General features: G+C 46.8%; 1 protein-coding gene and 1 pseudogene across 1 annotated transcript; one reads left to right on the top strand and one right to left on the bottom strand.

Annotated features, from left to right (window-relative positions):
• Nucleotides 1–52: 52 nt before the first annotated feature.
• On the bottom strand, nt 53–23,552 carry ACSBG1 (acyl-CoA synthetase bubblegum family member 1). The gene is made up of 14 exons (XM_066636565.1): nt 23,360–23,552; nt 22,586–22,647; nt 18,761–18,978; nt 17,728–17,816; nt 17,311–17,431; nt 16,183–16,263; nt 11,634–11,783; nt 8,448–8,624; nt 6,758–6,939; nt 6,267–6,497; nt 5,313–5,530; nt 3,379–3,518; nt 2,214–2,460; nt 53–688 (listed from the first exon to the last, which is right to left on the bottom strand). Exons 3-14 carry the CDS (start codon nt 18,890–18,892, stop codon nt 612–614), a joined length of 1,845 nt encoding a protein of 614 aa, XP_066492662.1. The 5' UTR covers nt 18,893–18,978; nt 22,586–22,647; nt 23,360–23,552; the 3' UTR covers nt 53–611.
• Nucleotides 3,141–3,259, top strand: LOC136659609 (5S ribosomal RNA; annotated as a pseudogene).
• Nucleotides 23,553–26,065: the final 2,513 nt, after the last annotated feature.

Genomic DNA, 26,065 nt, shown 5'->3' with positions numbered 1-26,065 from the left:
GGAGAGTTAGAACAGACAAAAGAAAATATTTCTTTACTCCGCATGTGGTTGGTCTGTGGAACTCCTTGCCACAGGATGTGGTGATGGCATCTGGCCTGGATGCCTTTAAAAGGGGATTGGGCAAGTTTCTGGAGGAAAAATCCATTATGAGTTACAAGCCATGATGTGTATGTGCAACCTCCTGATTTTAGAAATGGGCTATGTCAGAATGCCAGATGCAAGGGAGGGCACCAGGATGAGGTCTCTTGTTATCTGGTTTGCTCCCTGGGGCATTTGGTGGGCCACTGCGAGATACAGGAAGCTGGACTAGATGGGCCTATGGCCTGATCCAGTGTTCTTATGTCCCTCTCCAGTTCTTACAACCAAATGATTGACACTCAACAGTGATGGAGACTCTAAAGCCTCCTAAAATATTTTAAAGCCACTTGTGCAATGACACCCCAAAGTATCAGATACACCTCTTCAGAATGGCACCTGCACCCAGGGGCAAGCAGCTATCCTAGAATGATGGCTTTGTACAGGACACAGATGCTTCTTGAATAAAGACTGCCGTGGCTGAATTTGTTTCTGGTCCCAGAGGAGCTCATTCAGAAGTCAGGTGGTGCTGACAGTTAATCCTTGTAAAACGAATCAATTACAGCTCTGTACTTCTCAACCACCATTTGCCGCTTTAATTTCATTGTCGGACCTAAAAGGAAATCAATATTAGCTGGTTGGAAAGGAGAAGATGTTGGTGGAAAGGGTGGAGCGATTGAGCCCAAGGAGAGAATTGCTTACAGCTCTTTATCAGAATGATGACCATCATGAATGATGCATAAATTTCAGCTATGGCACTTATAGAATTACCAAGAGAGAAAGAGAAAATCAGATTGAATGCAGTGATAACACACGCCCCAATCTCAGTGGGTGGTATCCACCAATTTCCTTCTCCTGAAACAAGATGACTTCTCTGAAACAAAAGGGACTGTGGGTGCCACTCCTTGTTTTGGAGTGGGCCTCAGAAGTTGTCCAGGTTGCACACTGGCCAAGGATCCATGTGTTGAGCTGACCCTAGAATCCTCAGCAACAGTGGTAGTACCCAATGCACTATTATCAGGGGGCAACAGGTTTTTGTGGAGCTGCTGGGAGCCCAGTCACCTACAGTTCCCACTATGCTCCGCTGCACCTATTTGTTTGAAGTGGCCAGGCAGGAACAAGGAAGCTGAAGAGGTGGAGGGGTCACTCTGCTTTAGCCGCCTCAATTACTTGTGGCAGCAGCACTCAAGGAAGAGGTGGGTCACCGCTATCCCAAACTGCTTCGCAGTAATCAAGAAGATGCACCAGGTGAAGTGACTGGGTGGCCAATGGGCAAGCGGAGGTGGCAGGCAGCTGTGGGGTGTGGAGCAAATCCTTCATTCATTATCTCCAGCCTGACATTTGAAGCAGCTGCTTTATACCATCTCAAGTGTCTCCAGGCCCTGTGTGGCTGTTAAGGAGCTGAAACTGGCCAGATGAGGTAGCTTTCCAGATGGCTCCCAGTTCCCATTCTGAAGGGTCCATAGTAATTGGGCCCACGTGGGAGAAAGGCATGGAAGGGTACACACATTTGTCTTTCCTCTTCTGCAGCAGCAACTATCCCTGCTCCCAACAGCTCACTTCTGCCTGTGAGGTCCCCAAGGGTACATGGGGAGATCAGGTACCTGGGCTGTGGGCCTTACATCTCTCCCGTCACTGCCCAGTGAGCCAAGATGGCCTCACCAGAGTGGGCTAGAGTGTCAAAGATGCTGTCACACACCACTCACCTTTCCTCCGCACTTCCTCCTAACCTTCATTCCTGTTTTCTTTTTGAATCCAGGGTGTGAGTGAAACAGAGAAGGCAGATGGAGGGAACCAGACAGTCCATCCCCTGCACTGATTTGCCTCAGCCCGTCTCATGGATAGACTAGCCCTGAAGTCAGCCATTAAAGGGGTCATCACAAAAGCTCTGGCAATCAAAATCCCTCTGTTCCCACTCTGTAATCTGAGCACACTTTCTGAAGCTAAGGCTCTAAAACACAAATGACTACTCGGGCTTGACAACAGATTTCTAGAAGTTTCCACCAGTTATGAGAAAATGCCTGGTATTCACAATCTGGTAATGCAACAGGAAACCTGACAGCCCCTCAGCTCAAGACGACCAGCAGCTTTCACTTCCTACTAAATTCCATAAAATACTCAGCACTGAAAAGACTTACCAAATTCCCCACCAGAAATGGAGAAATCCTTTTCGAGAACTGCCCATTTCTGAATGCGCTGGACATTGGCCACCGCGTGTGTGTTGACATGGTCTATGCCCTCTTGGATGGCCTGATAAATGACTTGATCTCTGGTCCTCACAATCTCTGACACTTTGGTGGCCTTGCTACCAATTTTCTGGCAGAACTCTCTGGCCTCTTGGCTCAAATTGTCAGTAGGTTCTGATGTCTCTGGATCAGCCAAACACTGGAAGAAAACGTGAGAGCATTTCTGTATTTAGGAGCACGATCCTGGCACTGCTGAGGCTGATTAGCGAGCAGCACTTACTTCCACCTGCCTGTCTACCCTCACTGTTCCTCCTCCCACTTCCTGTATTCAAAAAGAAGGGAACGGAGTAGAAGAGGAAGCATGGAGGAGAGTGGTGGCCTAGAGTGTCTCTTCTGTTACATTTCCCTGTTCCTTTTCACATCCAGGGAATAGGAGGAGGAACAGCAGCAGATGTTTGGTGCACACAAAATTCATATCAGGAAATCCAAGCTCTGCACTGAACTCAACAACATGTTTAATGACACATGACGGGGTGGGCCAGGATAGCTAATTGGGGAATATATGTCATGTACGATATGCAAATTTATTATGCCAATAAAGGTGAAGATGATGATGATACATTCCTGTTTACCATAGTCTTTCGAGACTGAAGGTTGCCAACAACACCCCAAGCTGGAGGTCACTGCCATATCCTGTGACAGTGAGTTCCACAGACAAATTATGTCCTGTACATTATGTTGCCCAAACTAAATCAACCACACTTTAATTTATTAGGGTGGTGACCCTGAGTTCTAGTGTGACGACGAAGAGAAAGATTTCCCTATATCCACTTTTTCCACACTATGCATCATTTCATAAACCTCCACCATTTGTTGTCTGCCTCCACCATGTGTTGTCTGCACACGCCTGATCTCGTCTGATCTCAGAAGCTAAGCAGGGCCAGGCCTGGTTAGTACTTGGATGGGAGACCACCTGGGAATACCAGGTGCTGTAGGCTTATACCATAGTCTTTCGAGACTGAAGGTTGCCAACCATTTTCAGACCTCCCACTCAGCCTTGAGGACAAATAAAACATTTGAATGTGTGCACATATTTGTAAGTTTTTGCAGCCCATACCTTTAAAGTTAGTAACATGGATAAGAACTTCTTCTGATCTCCAATTAGCATGGCATTGCTAATAAGTGGGATCTCCTTCTTGACAGCATCTTCAATGGGAATGGGAGCCACATTTTCACCCCCAGCTGTAATAATGAGCTCTTGGAAAAGGAAAAAAAAATATATTGCAGTGATACTACAGAGGCTCATATTTGTCTGGTAGAATGATAATTCAGAACTGATTTTTCTGACTTTCTTTGATGCTATACTAAGGTGCCATCGGGAAAACCACCAGAAGGGGGCAGGCCAGGACAATCAACTACTCTACAAGTTTATCTTAAAAGGCACACTATTGGGGAGGGGGAGAGAGAATGGTTGGTTTCTTCTCCTATAAATGATACTACAGTAGATCACCTCTCTATAATGACCACCTCCTTAAGCTGACCTAATTTTCACAGTATGGACAGACACTGCATATACACTATGGGAGACCAACCCCTCTATATTGACCACCTCCGTAAGTTGTATCTTGACCACTTTGACTATTGCACAGAGTATTAATATACCCTCCGTAAGTTGCCCACTATCGCGATACCGTGGGCCTGTGTTTTGTCTGGTTCCTCCCATCTTGGAAAAGCAAGAAGCCCTGCAACAATCCCTCCCCTACGCCTACTAGCGCATGCGCGAAAGGGTTTTTATAGGTGGGCACACTGCACATAGCCAACAGACCTGCGCCGGCTGCTGATTGTACCTGGGCATGTGCCAAGTTGTGAGGGACATGAGGTTGCTTGTGCATAGTGAAGCCACTGTGCTTTCACTTTGGTTCCCATCACCAGTGCTTTACTTTACACTTATATTGAAACACAACTGCTATTTTGCTGCCTATTCTCCAGGTTTGGAGAGATCCTTCTGGAGCACTTCACAATCCCTTCTGGTCTTCACCAGTCAGAAAAGTTTAGTGTCATCCACAAACTTGTCCACCTCCCTGCTTATCCCTGTTTCCAGGTCATTTATGAAGATGTTGAAAAGCACTAGTCCCAGGACAGATCCTTGAGGCACTCCACTTTCCACCTCTCCACTTCGGTGGCGATTCAAATGTCCTCAGTTTGATGTTTCAACAACCTTTAACTCTGATCCTGCATCAAAGGCAGCTTAGAACACTAATGCAAAATTGTAACAGGAACAGCCGTGGCAAACCAGAAAAGGCCAGATGCTCTATTAAAGCAAAAGAAGGGGATTTCAGCTGGCAAAAAAGCCAGGAGATACTAGAAGATTCAATAGGAGGTAATTATAGCATTGTGTGGGATCCAGTAACACCACTCTGAGGTCAGTCCAAGAGACAGTTGTCGGAAATGGACAACATAGTGCCCATAAACCACATGTGATGCCTGGGGATCTGGTGTAGTACCATGGTTAAGCAACTGAGCTATGAATCAGAACTTCCTGGTTTGAACCTTGCCTCTGTCATGAACACACTAGGTGGCCTTAGGCAAGTCACTCTGTCTCAGCCTCAGTCTTCTCAATCTGTAACACGGGGATAATAATGCTCCCCTTGTTTTAGGAACAATATGGAGAAAATACACATGAAATGCTTTGGACACACAGAAAGCGCTATGCAAATGACAATTCCCTCTCACTACAAAATCAAATCAAATTTGATTTGCTCCCCCCGCCGGGAATGGCTCCGAAGGGAGGGGCCGCTTGCCTGCCTCGCCGAGGCTCCCTGCCAGACTGAGTGCTCCGCGCCCCCCCTCCAGCTATGCCACCAATTCACACTCATCAGAACACTCTGAGTAAACATCAAAAGGCAACTTCCATGATCCTTTTGAGAGCTAAAGTGATATAAAGCTGATCTAAATCAATCAAGTAGACACCCTTAGTAATGAGCGTCCTGTTGAACCAGTATACGTATTCCGAGTACATATTCATATCCAGAATATGAAGAAGCATTTCACCTTTAATCCTTCCAGTGACGTAGACAAAGCCGTCTTTGTCCATCTTTCCAAGGTCTCCGGAATGCAACCAGCCATCCTCGTCGAAGGCTTCCTTGGTTTTATCTTCCATGTTCAAATAACCCATGAAGACAGTCCGTCCCCAGAAGCAGATCTCACCGTGGCCGTCCGAGTCTTCGTTCACCAGCTTCACTTTGCATCCTGGAACGGCTCTGCCACAGCTGCAAGAGACAGAGAGCAGAGGATGTTGTAGCAACATCAAGGAAAGAGTGGACAAAAGGTGGCGGAGGGGGAGCAGCTTTGCAAAGATTTTTGTCTCAATATAATAACCGCAGCAGCAACAGCAGTAGTCAAAACTTCCACATCATCACAACACATTCCCTGCTACAAAGGTGACCTGCTTCAACAGTTACTGTATGTTGTTGCATCCAACAATCCTTGCTCCAAGGAACCCTAGAAATTGCCACTCAGGAGAGCACAAATGTGACTTTTTTTTCCCCATTGGGCCCTTATGGCTACATGCAATTTTAATCATATATGAATGTGTTAAGGTCTTAACTGACCCATCAATTAAAAATACTTGAAACAGCTGATGGCCTGGGTAATAATAAACCTTGCCCATCTTACCAGAGATCATGATTAAGGAAGGGAGATTAGAAAGGAAGAAAACATACTCAGAAAACAAAATCTATCTAATATGTAGGTGTACTAACTCTCTCCCTTCCTCCAAGGAGCAAAGAGTAGCGTACACAGTTCTTCCCCTCCTTTGTCCTCACAACACCCCTGTGAGGTAGCTGAGAGAGAGTGAGTGGCTGGGGTCATTAAGAAAGCTTAATGGCTGAGCATGGATTGCAACCTAGATCTTTCAGGTCTAACTCCCAAACCACTACACCAACCAAGCTCCCGCCCCCCCCCCCCCAATAAATTGGAAACTTGACAACACAGGTACAACATTACCTGTGACGTCGGTAAACGTACGGCCCCGACATGCAGTGTGGCCCAGTGGTCTCACTCATCCCATAAGCTTCATACAAGGGGATGTTCAGGCCCAAGAAGAATTGCAGAGCCTCTGTAGGAAGAGGAGCAGATCCACAGAAGTGCTTCTGACACTGAGAAAATCCCAAAGCATTGCGGATTTTAGTAAGTACCAGATGGTCTGCTAACCTCATTCGAAAGGGCTTCAAATCACTAGGAAAGGCAAAGGAACAAAACACAAAGGCGATCAGAGGAAATCCCAGCAGTTCTTACATATAGGAAATACGATGCAAATAGGAAATACGATGCAGACTCTGATCCCCCATAATTCAGCTGCCGACATTTATTTTTAAAAGCAAGTTACTAGTCCTTATGATGGCAAAGTTGTGCTCACAAATGTGTGAGTGATGCCTGCTAAAATCAGTGTCAGTGTTTGAAGGTCACCCAGACAAGCATTATTTTGCAACACGTACCTATTTGAGCAGCTCAAATTTCTTTCCAGACTGACCGACATGGCCCAGGAGAGCATTTTCTTCTTCACAAAGCCTGACTGAGAAGAGACATCTTTGATTTTTTCCATGATTTTCTCCCACACCCGGGGAACTCCCATATGAGCCGTGGGCAATGCTTCTCTCAGGACATCAACCAGGCCTCCCTGCGAAGACCCAAAAGAAGAAATTGCAAAAGGCAGCCCTGCCCAGAAAAAGACCAGCCCTAGGCATCACCAATGCCATCCAGACCCTGAGTACTCAAATTACTCACCACTCAAATTTTGATTCTGTAAAGGCAGACAATCAATATTTTAATCTATCAGTTCCAGCAATAACCAACCCCTTGGTTCAGCCCCCACAAATACCTATACAGATGACTGCCTTCACTTCCACTGTAAATATACATAGAACACTGCTTCCCAAACTTTTTAGCGCCGGGATCCACTTTTTAGAATGACAGTCTGTTGGGACCCACTGGAAGTGATGCCATTAATCTGGAAGTGATGTCATGGCCAGCAGGAAAATTTTTAACAACCACCATATGACAAAAATCAAATTAATTAAGCAAATTAAAAGTATATAAAAAGCATATATATATGCTTAAATATATTTAAGTTATTAAAATTTATTTAAAATAAAGAACAACCCTGGTAACCCTACCAAGCAGTGACTGATCTGTTTTAAAAAAATTCCCCAAACATCCCAAAGGCTGCAATCCTATCCACACTTACCCGGAAGTAAGCCCCATTGACCAGCATTGTTAAAAGCATATTCACAGTAGCCTGTTAAAAGTACAGACTTGTAACACTGCCCCAAACGCAGTCACGTACCATGGTAGCATAAAGTCTAATACATTAAAAATAAAATACAAATTGAAATTAATGGAGACTTATCTGAAATTGACTTGAGACCCACCTAGTGGGTCCTGATCCACAGTTTGAGAAAAGCTGCCCTAATGTGATGATACTTTACTTAACTTGATTATGACTATAACTGAGTGGTTAATGGGTGTTAAAAGGGCTGAATAGTAGCTGAATTATCAGCCATATAAGCAGTAAATCAGCCTTTTGGTTGATGATTGTTCTCCAGAGAGGTGACCTAGGATTTTAAGAGTCTACTGCAGGGGTGCCCAAACCCCAGTACAGGGGCTGCTTGCAGACCTCGGGGGCTCCCAATCCGGCCCACGGGAAGCCCCCAGTCTCCAATGAGCCTCTGGCCCTCCGGAGACATGCTGGAGCCCATGCTGGTCCAACACAACTGCTATCAGTGTGAGGACGACTGTTTGACCTCTCACCTGAGCTGTGGGACGAGGGTTCCCTCAACTACTTGCTGTTTGACATCTGTGATGCAGCAGTGGCAGTGAAGGAAAGGCCAGCCTTGCTTTGTGCAAGGCCTTTTATAGGCCTTGAGCTACTACAAGACCATTCATTCATTCATATAAGCTCCATCTCTAATATATTTGTTTATGAAAATTTATTCAAATTTGAAATGTCAATTAATTCTTTTTTTTCTCAGCCCCCAACACAGTGTCAGAGAGATGTTGTGGCCCTCCTGCCAAAACGTTTGGACACCCCTGGTCTACTGCATCCTCTCGCTCAAAAGCACAGAGCTCGGCTTCAGGATTTTGACAGCGAAAAACACTTCAAGATTTTGACAGCGAAACACAAAAGACCTTCAGGGCGTCTGGCTCTGCAAAGTAGACTTGCTCTCCCCACTTGATTCCCGTCCAGAGGTCGTATATCTGGGCAGCGATGTGGCTGAGTGGAAGATAACTGACAATTGTTTCCTGCTGGATTTCGGCAGGCTGCATGTCACCTGCTCTGCTGGCATGTGCAGCTGTCCAGGTTATCTGTTCAGATAAACACAGAGTAGTTGGGTCCTGGAACAAGGTCATTACCTTTACAGAATGGATCTCGATTTAACAGACTTTGGAAACAATGGATTTTTTTCTTTTTGCTTGGTTAAAAAACTAGTCGTATGTGTTTTGCGCATGTGCATATCTGTAGCAGCGCAGGATGCTGCTTTGGGAAACAACCAAGGCTTTTGGGGCCTTGTTGCTTGTTGGGAGTGCAGAGCACTGAAAGATGTCGCAGTTTGACACTGCTTGGGAAGCCCACAAGGCCTAGGGCCTTGTGGCTTGCTGGGAGTACAGAAAGCAGATGCACTGAAGGGTTAGTAGGAACTGAAATAGCAAGGAATCAGAGCAGCAAGGAGCAAAGCAAAATGAATGAGCCGGGAGACAGATTTCAGAGGTGCAGAAAGGCTGAGGATGGAACAGATCTGAGTTCTCTGTCCGTCTTTCGCCCCGCCTCTTGCCAGCTTTATTCATCCTTAAACATGTGTCATAATACCGTACACTAACAGCTCTGAGCCGGCCTGGCTAACCGCAATACACATTCCTAGATAACTTCCCTTTCTATAACATCTTCAAGGCTAGCTCATCTTGTTTACTTGCACTGGGCTTCAGCTTTCGTAACTGGCCCACTCTGGTTTGCCTGAGTGGGGGAGCAGCAGGTTTGCCTGCCTGCCGGTGGCCATGTTACTAAAGCCAAGCCCAGCGCTTCTGCACTAATTACTACACATATCAGTGACAGGCCCACTGTATCCTGGATAACTGCTTCCCAGTCAAATGCATCCTGGTATTGGACATTTGCGCCAATTCTTCTTTACTGGTTGGCAACCTTCAGTCTCGAAAGACTATGGTATAAGCCTACAGCACCAGGTATTCCCAGGCGGTCTCCCATCCAAGTACTAACCAGGCCTGACCCTGCTTAGCTTCCGAGATCAGTCTTCTTTACTGCATCCCGGACATTTGTGTCCCAATATATGTATATTTACGTTAGATGTGCTTTTTTATTTGTAAAGCGCAAAGGCAGGGTAAGGGTTCGAATTAGGGCTGGGATAAAAGGCTTAGGGTATATAAGATGGGGTTTGTTGCCCAATTATAGCAGGATGCAAATGACTGGGATGCAAAAAAAAAGAAATGCGAATGGCCAGGGACACCAATGACCAGGATGCATTTGATCAGGACACACATCATCCAGGTCAGAAATACCCTAATACCACGCGTATCCACTGACATAAAAGCATTCAGATTTAGTAGAGAATGGCTGCAATCCTAACCACACTTTCCTGAGAGTAAGCCCCATTGAACAAAATAGGACTTACTTCTGAGTAGACCTGGTTAGGATTGTGCCCTATTGGTATTAAGAGACACCCCCCCCCCCATTAGTCTGTTAAACTGAGAGTTCACTGAAATTCTATCTGGCTGAAGCAGAGATAGAGAAACAGAGTCTCCCTCTGTTGGCTGTGCTGGAACCAACTGCCCTTCAGCTCCTCCATTACCAGAACTGCCTCTAGCAGTGGCCATTCCACCAGATCACTCAGTCGCTCCATTACAACCAGCAAACTGGGAGAATCTGCAGTGGCTGACTGATATGGGGGAGGAAGCTCAGGGGTTCGGGTCTGCCAGGTGGGTCCTCTAACAGGCATAGCACTTGTCCAGCGTCCAACCTGGCCAACACGTGATACCACCTCTGCAAATAAGAGTCTGTAGTGATGCTAGATAGGCACGACATCAGAACTGGAAGCTTGGGGGCACACAAGGCATGAGAGGTTAGGTGGGGACAAGAGGGAACATGATGGAGCACTTTCAGAACCCGACCATTTGGTGTCTCCCGGGCATCTAAATATGCCTTTCTGTGTCATCAGAGTGGATAAGCAGCACCTGGCACAGCTCAGAATTTGATTACAGACAGAAGAGGAACATCTTTTAATATAGAGGACCTCAGCACAGACACAGGCAAAGGATGTTTTCCAGGGTGAGGGTGGCATTAAAAATAGCCATCTGCAACAAGCAGACAGGAATAGGTTGGCCAGCCAGAATGGAAATGACACCAGGCCTTGCTGAGGACAAGCAGAGAGATAACATGAGCATAAAAGAGTTGCCATTATTGTGACTCAAGCTTCTGTGGGAAGCTGATAAGGAACCAGAGGTGGAGGTGAGCATCAACACGGTTGGATCCCCAGACACATTCAAAGGATGCCTTCCCCCTGAAATTAATTATGATCGTGCCCTTATACCGGTTTCTGGTGCAGTCACATCTAGAATCCTACATTCTGCTTTCCTCCTGCCACAAAGGGTACTGGAGAAGTAGCCAGCCTGTCAATGAGGCTGTTTGAGGCAGTTGCAAATTAGGAAAGAGGGCCAGGCATTGCCAATCCTCCTCCTTCCATTCCCTGAATCCAAAAAGGAAGAGGGGAGCATCGGAGAGTGATGGGCCAGGGCATAAGAACATAAAAAGAGCCCCGCTGGATCAGGCCATAGGCCCATTTAGTCCAGCTTCCTGTATCTCACAGTGGCCCACCAAATGCCTCAGGAAGCAACAAGATACCTGCATCCTATTGCCACTCCTTTGCATCTGGCATTCAGAGAGTCTACTTCTAGAACCAGGAGATTGCACATGCCCCTCACGGCTTGTAACCTGCGATGGACTTTTCCTCCATAAATCCATCCAATCCCCTTTTAAAGTCATCTAGGTCAGATGCCGTCACCACATCCTGTGGCAAGGAGTTTCACAGATTAATTGCATGCTGAGTAAAGAAATATTTTCTTCTGGTATCAGAGATCAGCCAGGTGGGCTGGGATGATTGTTTATTCACATGGAGGCAGGTTCCAAATTGTCATAGCAACTCCTAGTGATTTTTTCACCATCAGTCTATAATTTTAAGAACACTTTCCTATCACATTCTCAAATAATCCACAGGCCATCACATGACCAGACCCACTCTATTAAATTCAAGCCTAAAACACAGACAGCTGTCATTTTGGGGTAGGTCTAGTTAACAGGGCACCTACATTGTCATGACTCAGCATTGCTCCTTTTGGGTTCCCAGTCGTTCCAGAAGTGTAAATCAGCACGCAACACTGATTTGGCTTTTGGGAGTGAATAATAGCATCAAGTTCTTCATCACTTATTTCGTTGCCCAGTTCCATGAATTCATTCATCTACAGATCAGGAAAAAGTAACATAAATTAGGCTTCCATCTGATGCACAGAAATCTATGCCACAATATGTTTGTCAGCCTTTGTGGTGCCACAGGACTCCTCCTTATTCTGAAAAGTCTGGAAGTCTGAATTGATTTTAATCAGTAGATGAAACAAGTAGACGAGGGGTGTCCAAAGTTTTTGGCAGGAGGGCCACATCATCTCTCTGACACTGTGTCGGGGGCCGGGGGGGGGAGAATTAATTTACATTTAAAATTTGAATAAATTTACATAAGTTTACATAAACGAATATATTAAAGATGGACTTATATGAATGAATGAAGGTCATGAAATAGCTCAAGGCCTATAAAAGGCCTTGCACAAAGCAAGGCTGGCCTTTCCTTAGCTGCCGCTACTGCATCACAGACGTGAAACAGCAAGCAGTGGAGGGAGCCCACAGCTCACATGAGAAATCAAACAGTCGCCCTCACGCTGAGAGCAGTTGCTTTGTGTCAGTGCGGGCTCCAACAAATCTCCAGAGGGCCAGAGGCTCATTGGAGACTGGGGGCTCCTTGAGGGCCGCATTGAGAGGCCTCAAGGGCCGCAAGTGGCCCCAGGGCTGTGGTTTGGGCACCCCTGAACTAGACCAGTGCTTCTCAACCAGTGTTACGGGTACCAGCAGTGGTATTTGAGGTGGTGGCTGGTGGTACTTGCAGGACCTCTGGACACCTGCCAGCCAAGACTAGGAATGTGGCACAACAAAGGACAGTAGGAGGCTCAGCTCAGTGGGCAGAGCTCCAAAGCATGCTTTTCCATGCTCAAAAAAGCCCTCCTGTCCAGCCTGAGCCTCTTACTGGTGTTTTTTGAATCGAGTTTGGCCTCCCAACCCAGAAGTAATTGGCAATGATGTCATTGCCACTTACTTCCAGTGGTACCTCGAATAGGTGGACCGTGTGAAGTGGTACAGCGAATGACAAACTTTGAGAAAGACTGGACTAGACCTTTAGTGATTAATTGATGGGAGCAATTTTACACAGTGACACAGCAAGTGAAGAGATCTCTTGTGTTTTAGAGGCTATGGCTGCAATCCTAACACACTTTCCTGAGAGTAAGCCCCACTGAACAAATTAGGACTTACTTCTGAGTAGACCTGGTTAGGACTGTGCCCTATGTTGGTTGCCAGTAGCAATACAAGAACCCACAAACATCAGCATGCTAAGGACATGCCTGGAGCTGCCTTTAATTACATGTCTGTAAGACCTAAAGGCCATTTGAAGTGATTTCAAATGACTTTTTCATTTTTGTAAACAGCATGTTTAGTGGGAGAAGGGTTTGCACGAACAAAACTAGAGCCGTGGCATGGCATAAGGAGGCTATAAAACTTTGGCCCCACTGCAATTTCAGTCCAGAAGTGCACATTCAAACACGCACACACATGGATGTACTATTTATTTGGTGCCAGTGGAACTTTTTTTTACTAAGGTACAAAGCACATGGAGTGCATGATCTGGATCAAGACTATGGGAGGGGGGCAGCAAAGTGTTAAGCCCCCTTATCCCCCAACAATAATCACATCTGCACTCCTCACAGCATGTTATTTATAAAAAATTAAATAGTCAATACATGCCTTTGGAGTAAAGTGTTATTTGATCTTAGAGTAGACCAGTGGTTCCCAAACTGGTGGATCGCAACTAGGTTGTGTGGGTTCCTACCATGGGAAACAAAGATCAGCAGCAATGCAATCGCTATGATCCTGCTGCTGCCTGGCAGGGAGGTTTGTTCACTTGCCTGAAGGTCTCCGTGGCTCTCCGGAGGGTCTGGGAAGCCTGTAACCCCCACCGCAGCCCTCCCAGCAGCTCCAAACTGCTGTTGAAAAGAAAAAAAAAACCCTTTCTGTTTTCATTGTGAAAGCAGAAGTGGTTTCTCTCTCTCTCTCTCTCTCTCTCCCTCCCCCTCCCCAAGAGTTTGGAGCTGCCAGGAGGGCTGCAGAAGAGGTCACAGGCTCCCCAGATCCTTCGGAAAGCTACAACAACCTCCACGTAAGTGAACAAAGCCCCTCTCTGTCTGACAACATGAGATGGAAGCAACTGCATTGCTGCCCTCTCCACGCAAAGACTTGCAGTGTTCCCAAAATCCGAGTAGGACTTTGGGAACCACTGGAGTAGATTAAACATCATCTATCCGTGTTTGTCATTATAACTACTACATTGGTCCATATACGCTAGCTTGCCATTCTGCTCTTTGAACTTCTTGGGGAGGACACCGTTCCTTTGGTTACTCGTCAGAGATTTGTTCTCTCCCATGTTGACACTTCATACTCCGTCACCCGGGCTGTACAGAGCTGTCCTTCTATGAAGTGTTAATCCTTTTGCTCTCAGTTGCCCTGGGTGCAATCCTCTTGGCCAGCCCCAGTCTCAGTATAAGGTTTCCATCTCCAAAGTCACACAACGCTAGATTCTTAAACACCATTCATGCCATGGTATTGGTTTGATTGAGTACAGAGAGCATATGTATTGGCAACCTTCAGTCTCGAAAGACTATGGTATCGCGCTCTGAAAGGTGGTTCTGGCACAGCGTCTAGTGTGGCTGAAAAGGCCAATCCGGGAGTGACAATCCCTTCCACACCGGGAGCAAGTGCAGTCTGTCCCTGGTCTGTCCTAACGTTCCAGGTGCCCAGCTTTAGGGCAGTAGTTTTCTGTTTTCTGTTGCATGGTGCAGAGTTGTCGATCCGCTTGTCGGTTTTCACCCTAAACCCCACGCACCCCATGAGGTTAACGGACCGTGGCGAGGCAACACCTTACTGGCTGGGGACTGCCCAGCTTAAGGCGGGCGGTAGCTGCCCAATGAGATGCAATGATCTCTCCCACCGTCGGAAGCAGCCCCTGGCGTCATGCTCTACGCCAATCGAGCAAAGACTTATAACCGGTAAACTGCTGCTTCCCGTGTTGTGCCGACGCCGTATGGCGAAGTTGGAGTGTCCTCTCCAGTGCACGAAGCCTGGGTAAAGAAGGTATGGAGGATAGGCTGTTACCCATGCAGCAAATCCCCCCTCTCCACGTCGCTGGAATGGTCCAATGGAAAGGCAGAAGCCAATACGGTTGGTTCCAGCGGCGTCGCAGGAGTTGCCAGAACATGACTGTGTTCAGCCATGAACTGCCTCAGGGACTCCGGCTCCTGATTTTGCCTCGAGGTTGACTCCTGAAGCCTTTTCCAGAACTGGATGTAGGCCTGGATGTTTACCCTGGGGGCTGGGGGCTAAGAATAGGCCCTCAGTTTGGCTGTACTTGTCGTAAGAGGCGACTAAACAGCCACCGGGTAGATGGGACTCGTCAGCCTAGGAAGGCAGCTCATCTAAGAGAAGGAAACTCTGACCTCAAACCTCCACTGCCTTGTGGCTACATCCAGTTCTGGAAAAGGCTTCAGGAGTCAACCTCGAGACTGAGAGCATATTACTCTGATAATGTACCATCTCCGTAGATAACCCACAGCCCAATCCGATGCATGCATACTCAGAAGTAAGTCCCATTAGAGTCAATGGCACCTACTCCCATGAAAGTGTGGATAGGATTGGGCTGTTAGTTCTTTCTGGGCCTAAATCACTGTGTTGGTTCTATCCATTAGGGTCCTTAAATGGCCTGGGAGCAGGATAAGGCACCTCTAACCATATATGCTGACCTAAAGAACCATGTTGAAGACCCTTCTCCATGTTTGCTCTGCTTAGCTACCCCCACCAACCCTGCCTCCACTAGCTTCTGCCAATTCTTGTCTTCTCACATTCCAAGGATTCAAAAAGAAGGAATCAGAGCAAAAGGAAAAGAGATGTTCAAGATCACATCACTCTCCTCTCCCCACACTTCCTGTTTCACTTAATTCAGGGATGGCATAAGCAGATGGCCAATGATTGATGGGTCCGTGCCATTCAGAGCACTCATCTGGCCAGGATGACTCTTAAACCCTCAGTACTGGTGGCAGTGGTGGGTGCCCAGTGTGTCATCAGGGGAGGGCTGCTGGGGCCATGGAAATTCCAGTGCAGACCTTTCCCCAAGGCCCCCAATAACCTGGGTCCAGCACCAGCTTCCTCCTTCTCTTCCTTTTCAAATTCACAGAGCGTGGGAGGACGAGGAATAATGGTGGCCACTGGTACATCACTGAGTAAAGGAAGCCTATGGCACACCTCCGTGGGTCTATCAGGTAGCGGGCCAATCGTGGTGGCTATCTGCTATCGGGTCTTCTTTGATTGTCGTGTCACAGCTATGGAACACTCTCCAAAATGATAGCATTTTCAACAAACATACACTCTTAAAACTATTTTATCTTCTTTTTTCAGACATTCCAGTAACGGGGGGGAGACAGACAGACAGACAAAAGGAATAAGATAAACAATAGCATAAATTATTATCACATTGCTGGTCATGCGTACCGTATACACATTAGGATGTTTCTCAGGCAAAGAATCCTTGTACATCACAACAGCTTTCAGGTGTGGCAAACGATTCCAGATCTGTGTAGCATTTGAGGAAATAAAATATGGTACACATCATTTCATTGTATTCTCAAATGCCAGTAGATTTTAAAAATTTAATCAGATTAGCTCAGGGTAGGTAGACTTAAGCAGTGGCATCACTAGGGTTTGCATCAACCAGTGTGGCAGGTGAGGACATCATGTCCATGATGAACCTCCTCCCATGCAGTGGGCATGGCAATGTAATTTTTGATAGATTAGAGCTATTTCAAAGCGATTTGTTACATTGCATTCTGCATGAAAATATGCATTGAATGAACTATAACGTAATGGTATCATTTGGAAATATCAAGATTTCAAAAAATTTTGGACAATAGTGATGTCACCCCCCCCCAGTGCGCATCATGTGGTACGGCCCGCACCCCCACACACACACACACACCGCCCTAGCAACGCCACTGAACTTAAGTTTTCCAGGAGCTACTTTTTCTTTCTTCAGGGCCTTGAGAGATACCATTGCAAAAGGGTACCTTTGATCACACTGTCATGTTAATGATAGTATTTCACTGACACAGAATGAATTTCCTACTAAAATTTTCCATAGTCTCAAAACAGAAATTTAAGGCCGTTGCTACCCAGTTGTTTTTTTTTATCATCCCCACTTGCATCCAACGCTCCAACAACACAACAGCAAACAGACTGGCCCTCCCTCCTTTACCCTTCCTGGACAGAAACATTAATCAACAGTCGTTTGCTTTCCTTTATGTATTTTCTCATTATAGATTGCATGATAAACCTAGCAAAGTAAGAATGCCACAGAACGGCCCCTAGATGGCAGCAGGGAGTTTGACTCCAGCATCTCAGTGCTGGATAGTACTTTTAACAGTTGTTAAAGCTGGAGCTTCTAAAAGACAGGTGGGGATGACTATTCCCAAGCAACTTCCACCGCTGCCTGTTTTCTTATTGGAGGATCCACAGAAGTGTGGATCATTTTTTTTACATATTTTCTCAATAAGTTACCCTCATAATTGTGGGCAAATGTGTGACGGAGACATGGATAATCCCCATAGAACTTCAGTCTCGCACCTGTGTTATTTTGTCCAGTTGTTTGTGGTTATCTACCACAATGATATTAGCTCTGCAGTCATGAGCAATATAGTGGCAGGCCTCAGGAGAAGAAGTTGTGTAGATCCCCGTCACAATTCCTCTGCGAGAAGAGAAAAAAACTGTATGAAAATGAAAGCAGCCTGTCATGCTGGTGTTGAACTGTTGTCTTGACCAAGACATGCAGTAAGTCATTAAAATGTGTGTACAGGATTGCAGACTTAATATATTAGTATATTACAATTTAGATATGGTTACATGACAGAGCATATGCTGGTGAAATAGCAGACACTGATGGATAGAGAATATAAAGTAGTGTTCTTTAGCATTCCAATATTGCCGGTGAGGGCGAGTCCAGCTACAGCACTAGAAAGCGAGTGCATCTCCTCCAAAACTTACCCAGCAAAAACGGCTCCGACTGCCGATACAAACCATTCCGCAGAATTGAACCCAAGGATTGCTACACTGTGGAATCGTTCTAGGCCAAGCTTTAAGAAAGGATAAAATGCAGCAGACATTCAGTGGGTTTCAAAAAAAATGTCAGGCTGAGTACAAATGTATGTTCAAACAAGAGTGGGTACCTTCTTTTTTGCAGTGGCATGAGCTTCAATTCCCCCATCTACAGTTCCATAATTGTACTTCTAGACTCTCCACTATTGTCCTCCCCCACCCCCCACACCTGCTTCCTGAAGGCTCTCTGCTTTTTTGCCTACTCAAACATTCAAGGAGCACTTTTCATTACCTTGCACAACCTGTTCCGAAAAGGGCAGGCAATCATTTTCAAGTCAAAAACTTGCAAGCTGAAGTTTACCAAGGACCAGGCAGTACATGCTCTGTGTAACACTGCTCCAAAGAGGGGCAGCCTGTTCATGAGGAAGACTGAGGGCCCAGACCAATCCAACTTTCCAGCACAATGCAGCTATACCAATGGGATGTGTGCTACATCCTGCAGTGGTGGGACAGTCATGAAGGCCTCTTCATAGTAAGGGATTGTTTGCTCCCCGACTTCAGGGCTGTATTGTGGCTGCACCAGCCCTGGAAGGTTGGATAGAATTGGGCCCTCAGAAGGTTTAACTTGAGCGGCAAGTTAATGATGAAGGCAGGCACCACCACTGCCACCACACTTCAACCCTCTGCCTCCTTATCTTTCACCACTGCCTCTGCTACACTTCCGGCTTTTCTTCTTGTGCTTCCTGAATTTTAAAAGGAAAAGGGGAACTGAAGAGAGGATAAATTGAAGGAGTGGGAAGTTTGTGACGCTCTAGCCAACCCCTCTCTTCTCCAACACACTTCCTCTCCAGCTCTGCTCCCCTTCTCCTTTTCAAATCTAGAGAGTGAGAGCAGAAACAGCAGATGGTGGCACATCACCAAGAAAGAGGCAGCAACATATTTGCATATTTTGGACAGTTGTCCTCAAGCACCAAACATTTACCTTCAAGAAACTTTTGGCAGCTTTCCGAGAAAGATTGTAATACTCCAAAAAGGTAACCTTTTCCCATTTCCCATTCTTTTTGCTGGCCATGGCATTGAGAGACCCGTATTTCTCAAGGGATTCTTGGAACATTTGATGAACGGTGATTGGGGTTTGCGAGCATGTCGGATCCACTCTTAGCTTGACCAGCCCATTGACAGATGTGGTCCACAGTAATGCTGAAAAGCAAGGAGATGATTATCATATAGCATCCAAGACCAGCCCAACACCATCTGGTACGCCAGGCAACTTCAGTGCCCCAATCCAGTTCTTCCATTTTTGAATAACTGTTGTTTTATTGTCTTTGTAGTCCTTTGCACAACTTTTTATACACCATCTACATGCATGCGAGGTAAGAAAGGCAGCAATTATGACCCACCAGCTACAGCTTATCCCATGTAGAAACAAGGACAAACCATTGTACATGTCAGGGTTGGCTCCATCTATGAGGCTGACTGAGGCAGTTGCCTAAAGGTAACCTACTGGAAGGGGACACCTGTCTCCAGTTGTCTCTAATGCTGCTGATGTTGCTGCTGCTGCTGTCTCTTTCCACTTCCTGACTTGGCAAAGTCAGAAGAGGTTTCTCTAGCCCACCATTCTCTTCTCCTCCAAACTTCCTCTTCAGTTCCCCTCTTCTTTTTCCAATCCAGGGAGCAGTAGGAGCAGAGGTTGGCACATCACCAGGTAAGGGAGCAGTGCAAAGAGTTTTTGAGCCAACCTCTGTACGGGAATTTTTTTTTTTTAATTTGCACAGAAGATCACTTTTAAGGGGAATTACTAATTACCCTTAAATCACTACAACACATGGCCAGGGTATTTGAATGAGGAGCAGCAGCAGAGGCAAGCGGATGGGTGGAGGATGACCTCCCCCAGTAGTGTAGCTAGAGGGGGGCAAAACGGTAAGTACCGCAACGCACCACGCGAGTGGCCCCCCCCACTCACCATCAGAGCCATTCTGAGCAGCGACGGAAATGCACAGGAGATGCTGTTTGATTTGGTGAGTGCCTGCACTTTGCCATCACTGTCCAGAGTGACTTCAACAGCGGGTGGGAGGGGCTGCTTGTATGGCACATTGCAGCACCTATAGTACTTACTGCCGTTGTTGTCCCCCACCAGATAAACTGCAGACTCTCCCTCATCATCCCCTGGGGATGATTTTCTCCATCAACTTTGTGGACAAGCAAGCCCTGGGTAGTCAGAATGGATCACAGGAAAAAAAGGGAACTGGGTTTGGCTCCAGGATTCTGAACTTGTTTCTTAAGCAGCCCTCAAAGTCGGCATCATTCCGAAGGTGGGGAGAAAGAGCGTTCGCCAGCCGGAATGGAATCCATTGTGCCCGCAGCAATGAGAACTAAGGCAAAGGTCATTTTGCAAGCATGGAGGGGTGAAAAAAACAAGTCCCCTAAAGAAAGACTGACTGTTGGAATTCTGCAGTCAAGCCATTCAAGGATGGGGCATTCTTTCTAATAAAACGGATCAAAATGACAATACTGTGCCAGAGTTTCTCTGGATGGTGACTGCTATCATTAGGCTATCTTCTAATGGAGCCCCAACAGGGCCGGCCCATCCATGAGGCCAACTGAAGTGGCCGCTTCAGGCAGCAGATGGATGGTTGGTGCCCATCTCTGTTTGCTTACTTGCCTCCACTGTCCTTCCTTCTCATTTCACTCCCTGAATTGGAAAAGGTAAAGGAGGAGAGAAAGGAAGAGGAAGAGGAGGGGAGGAGAGTGCTAAGCTAGAGCATTGGAGAGTGGGAGAGCAGAGTAAGGGAGGTAGCATTTGTCACGCTGCCTCAGGCACCAGGAGATCGGGGGACAGCCCTGAGCCCCAGCATAGACACATCTCACCCTTGCTCTGAACAAATTGGCAGCTCCCTTGTTGGCATTTCAGTTGTTTCGAAAAAGCACCGGGAAGTCAATTGTGGAGCTTCCACATGACAGAATAGTGCTTAGGGTTTGCATTGTGCTTTCCTAGTGAGCAAAGCTCTTCACGTGAATTGTCTTGATGTTCCTACAACAACCTGGTGACCTAAGCAAGTATAATATTGTCCCAGTATTGCACTGTCAGGAGTAACAGTGGCGACGTTTTATGTTTGGGTCCGTGATCATTTCAAAGAGTCGTTAGGAAAGAATCAGCCAGCTGTTGATATCTTCAAAATAAAGCGGCTTTTGTGGGGACTTAGAATGGCTTTTCTGTTGCTAAACATTTGCATGCAAGATTTTGATGGAGCTTTGCCATTTCTTCCTGTGGCAATATAATGCTGCTGCTTCTGAACACAGAAACTGTTTTTTTTTAAAAGGAATTCACCATTTAGAGCACTGGTTCCCAACCTGTGGTCCATACCTGTTCCCATACTGGTTCCCAATCTGTGGTCTCCATAGACCACAGGTGGTCCGTGAGAACTCAAGTGGCCCTTGAGATCCTCAGAAAAAACAAGATCACTTTTGATCTCTTCCACCATCTGCCTGAATAAGCGTTTACCCCACAAACCACCTGACAGAGAGGACTGAAGTGTTGGCTGCCGCTGCAGGCAGTTCATTCTCCAGCCTCTTTGGTAGTCCATGGGGCAGTTCTTTCTCAGGAGATGCTTCCCCACAGACCATCAGAGAGATTGGAAAAAGGAGCACCTGCTGCCTCAGCTGGCAACAAAATCTTCACTATAAAATAAAAGAATAAATCCAATGCATCTCTAATAAATCTTCTGTGATGATTACAAATTTAATTGCATTTCTGTGTGTGCAGGGGGTGGGGGTAGGGGGTTGCACATGGTCCACGACAATTTCAATTTTAGCCTCGGTGGTCCATGGGCCACGAAAGGTTGGGAACCACTGGTTTAGAGTCAGGGCTGGTTCACACATGAGTTCCTTACTCAGTCACTGCAGCTTCAAGCAGGACTTGCATGTGTGAATGAGCCATCAGAGATAATACCAGACCATTCCTGAGTTAGCCTGAAGCCAATCCATTTATTTTTCTGCTGTTGGGCCATTAACAGTAGACCTGTGGTAAGAAACTAGCGGGCTACACATAGAAAGCATGAAGGGTCAGGCCTGGTTAGTACTTGGATGGGAGACCGCTTGGGAATACCAGGTGCTGTAGGCTTATACCATAGTCTTTCGAGACTGAAGGTTGCCAACCACTTAAAAAGCAGAGAGCGGGGCTGGCCCATCCACAAGGCTGGCTGAGACAACTGCCTCAGGCAATTCATTTGCAGGGGTGTGTGCCTATCCACCACTCCTCCTACTCTGGGAGAGAGAAAACAGAAGAGAATGGAGCAGAAGAGGAAGTGTGAAGGAGAGGATGGGCTCAGGTGTCGGCCAATCCGTAAAGCCAATTAAAAGAAATTGCCTCAAGTAGTAGATTGGTGGGGAGGCACCTGCGTCCCTCCCCAAATGTCTCCACTGGGAGGAGCAGAGGCTGCCACATCTCCTGGTAAGGGCAGAGGCAACATTTAGCACACTACATCATGCGCCAGGTTTTTGGACTGGCCCTGGCCCTGGGATAGATTGTTGGAGACCTTCTAGCTCACCACACTCTTCTCCTCTTCTCCACATTTCCTCCTCTCTCTTTTTGAACCCCCTCTTTCTTTTTGAATTCACAGATTGAAAGGAAGAGGAGCAGCGGCAGAAGCCATCACGGGTGTGCTGTTCAAACAAAGAGACTGAACAGTATCGCACATGCACCTTCAGGTGCCAGAAACTAGGTCCTTGCTCCGCCCTAGCAGATAGGCCTATCAGCATTCTGCAGATAGCACAAGTTGTGCAATTGTCCTTTCTGGCATTCATTTACCTGAGGCATCTTCCTGACATGTTGCAGAATTTTTCAAGATGTCCTCGGCTCCTGATGAATCTCTGAGGAAAGGGAGAAAAAAAATAGTCATTAAAAATGACCACCGGACATTGCCCAGATAGCTGTGGTTCCCAAACTCAGGGTTGCGATCTAAACAAGGGTCGCTAGGATGTTCCAGAGCAGGGGTGGGCAAACATTTTGGTAGGAGGGCCACAGCATCTCTCTGATACTGTGTTGGGGGCCAGGAAAAGAAAATAATTAATTTACATTTCAAATTTGAATAAATTTACATAAATGACTATATTAGAGACAGAATGAATGAATTTCACTGAGCTTATTTATAATACACATGAGAACTACAGTACAAGAACTACAAAACAACCACATGAGAACTTTGAACTGTTTGCCACACACCTCTTGCACAATGAAAACATACAGATCAAGCCAGAAACACACGGAGATATAAGTTGTTCAGAGGCAGTTGGGGGGGGGGGCTGTTTAAAATAATGCCCAGGGGAAAGCAGAAAACACACAGAGATTATAAAAAGCCTTGCTCTAACTCAGCCCGCAGCTCACATCTGGCGGTCATATGATGGCAGTCACAGGCTAGTGCAAGCTCCAACAGTTTCTGATGAGTTAGAGGTTCACTGGAGACTGGGGGTTCCTTGCGGGCTGGATTGGGGGTCCTCGAGGCATATGGCCCCCGGGCCGGGGTTTGTCCACCCCTGTTCCAGAGGGTCACAAGAGGCTTGCAAGTTCTCAGCCCGTACTCACCCCCTGAGTTCCCGACATCCAGGAGCCAGTGCAAGACGTCTCACAGATGGAGCAAAGGTGCAAGCCTGCAAGCCAAGCCTCCTTCCTTGCGATTCCAGCACCCACTCAACTCGCTGCACTGCCCAGGTGAAATGCCTTGCCTGGGTTTCTGGGCAGTGCGTGGTGGAAAAAGAGAGAGAGAGTGACAAGCATGCTTCTCTCTTCCTGCTGGCAAGTCGGAGCAAACCAGAGGCTCGGAAGGTTTCCACACGCATGCACCCCCTGGGCATCTGACATCCAGGAACGCGTGCAAAATATCTCATGGCTGAAACAAAATTGCAGGCCTGCAAGCAAAACTTCCTTCCTTGTGATCTCAGAACCCACACAACCAGCTGTGCTTTCCAAGCCTTGCATAGGTTTCTGGGCGGTGCTTGCTCGAAAGAGAGTGATAAGCATGCTACCCTCCTCCTGCTGACGAGTCAGAGCAAGCCAGAAGCTCACAAAAGCTTGACACACACCCACACACCCCTGAGCTCCTAGCATCCAGGCACCCGTGCAAGACATTGCATGGCTGCAAGAAAGCTGCAGGCCTTCCAGTGAAGCCCTTGTGATCCCAGCATCCACTCAACCCGCTGTGTTCCCAGTGCTCAGGTGAAATCCTTTGCATAGGTTCAAGGGGAGTTGGTGCTGGCATCACAGGAGGTAGGTTCTGCTCTTGGTCTTGCAACTTTGCTCCACACATTAATGGCAGTGGGGGTGAGATACCTTGCACGGGTTCTTGGGCACTGGGAATGTGAGACGGGGGAGGGGAAGCGTGTGAGTCTTGAGATTGCCAGAGGAAAGCTATGTTCTTGAAAGCCTCTTGCCTCAGCAGACGTGCCAGGAAGAGGAAGTGGAGGGATGTGTGCCTGCCTCTCTCTGTTTATGTGCCAGGAAGAGGAAAAGGAGGGATGTGTGTCTGCCTCTCTCTGTTTATGTGCCGGGAAGAGGAGGGAATACGTGCCTGCCTCTCTCTGTTTATGTGCCCATCTGCCCCACCGTCAAGTGTCCTCGTTTGCCTCCAGTGTTTGCAAACAGCCCACCCTCTGGGCACACGTCTGGGCTTCTCCTGGGCATCTTTCCTTTTGTGTGAGTACTTGCCTCGGAATGTCCCTTTCCCATGAGACCAGCCCACTGAGAGGCCAAGTGCAAGAGCAGCAAGGCAAGTAAACAGCAGGAAAAGGGAGCCAGGCCACAAGCATTTTAATTTAATTGAAAAAATGCCCAGATGCAAATCACAATGCTGCATAAGCCTGAGTTTTTTAAAGTATGGTTTCACTGAGTCAAGTGAAAGATCTGGGAATGTCCAATCCTGGTGCCTTCTGTGTTTGTAAGACCTCGCCAATGACTCTATGAAGGAAAATAAATTGAAGGTTGATGCTCCCTCAAATTCAGTTTTTCCTCTGGGGAAAATCCTCCTTGGCATCCTTCAGAGTGGCATGGCATATTGCAAAGTGCAAAAAGCCTCATGATACTGGAGAGGAACTGTTGAAGTCAGCAGCAGCAGCAATGGTGGAAAATGTTTGTGGGATAGATGCTGCCAAGAAGCAGCGACATCACTAGGGGGCGCCCGGGGGGGTATGGACCGTGCTGGGTGACACCATTGAGGAGATGACAACATCTTGGGGGGGCATTAAAATGACTGCCTATAAAATTTTTGTGCAGTGTTCCTCCCAAACCCCACCATTACTTACGCAGAGATCACCTTTGCCAGAGTTCCCCATCCCATGAGACTTCGCATACAAGAAGAGGATAGCTGGCAGTGACAGTGGCTGCCACTACCTGCTGACTTAGGGCAGCCATTTTCAACCACTGTGCCGTGGCACACTTGTGTGCTGTGAACGTTCTGCAGGTGTGCCATGGGAGTTTGGGGGAGGGTCATTTATGAGTAGGTCCACTGGGGGATGTGAGTCCCGCACCAACAGGATGGTGTGCCTTGTCAATTTTAGTACCTTTTCAGTGTGCCATGAGACAAACAAGGGGTTTTGCCTTAGGGGTTGGGGGCCACAATGCACGGCCACCACCATGTTGAAGTATAGCGTGGTGGGGCACTATTCTTGCTCAAGGGTCACCCACCTATGTCAATTGTGATCAGCTGCTTTCAGTGGCATCACTAGGAGGTGCGGAGGTGTGGACCGCACCAGATAACACCCCGGGGGGGGAATGTGACACCACTAGTGGCCAACATTGTGAAAACCTTGGTATTTATGAATAATACCATCATGTTATTTTTCATTTGATAGGTAATTTAATGCAGAATGCAATGAAACAAACTGTGTTGAATTATATATATTCTATCAAACATGGCCAATTAGCCAGAAAAAGAAAACACAACTGCCTTATGTAACAAAAAGTGGATTTTCTGAACTCAAAACTGATCAATGAGACTTTGTTCTGAGAGCCAATGAGGTGTTATGACACAGCAGGGAACCAATGAGGTGTCAGCTCTCATTTCCATGTATCAGAGCTAATACTAGAACTAATTCTAGTTCTAGAACTAGAGCTAATTCAGTTGTGTGACTGACATCAAGTTGACCATTGGTTTTTTGTTGGTTACTGATTTGTTCAGCTGCTGATTTGTTGCAGTTCTTGTTGCAGTCAAGGAGTCTTGTGGATCTAAATCCACAAGTTATTGGGAAACTCAATCAAGGAATCTTATGAATCCTCAGCATGACTTGCATTATATTT

Source organism: Tiliqua scincoides, chromosome 8 (assembly GCF_035046505.1).
Source record: "Tiliqua scincoides isolate rTilSci1 chromosome 8, rTilSci1.hap2, whole genome shotgun sequence".
NCBI classification, from domain to species: Eukaryota; Metazoa; Chordata; class Lepidosauria; order Squamata; family Scincidae; genus Tiliqua; species Tiliqua scincoides.
This window is presented reverse-complemented; position numbering and strand designations above follow the sequence as displayed.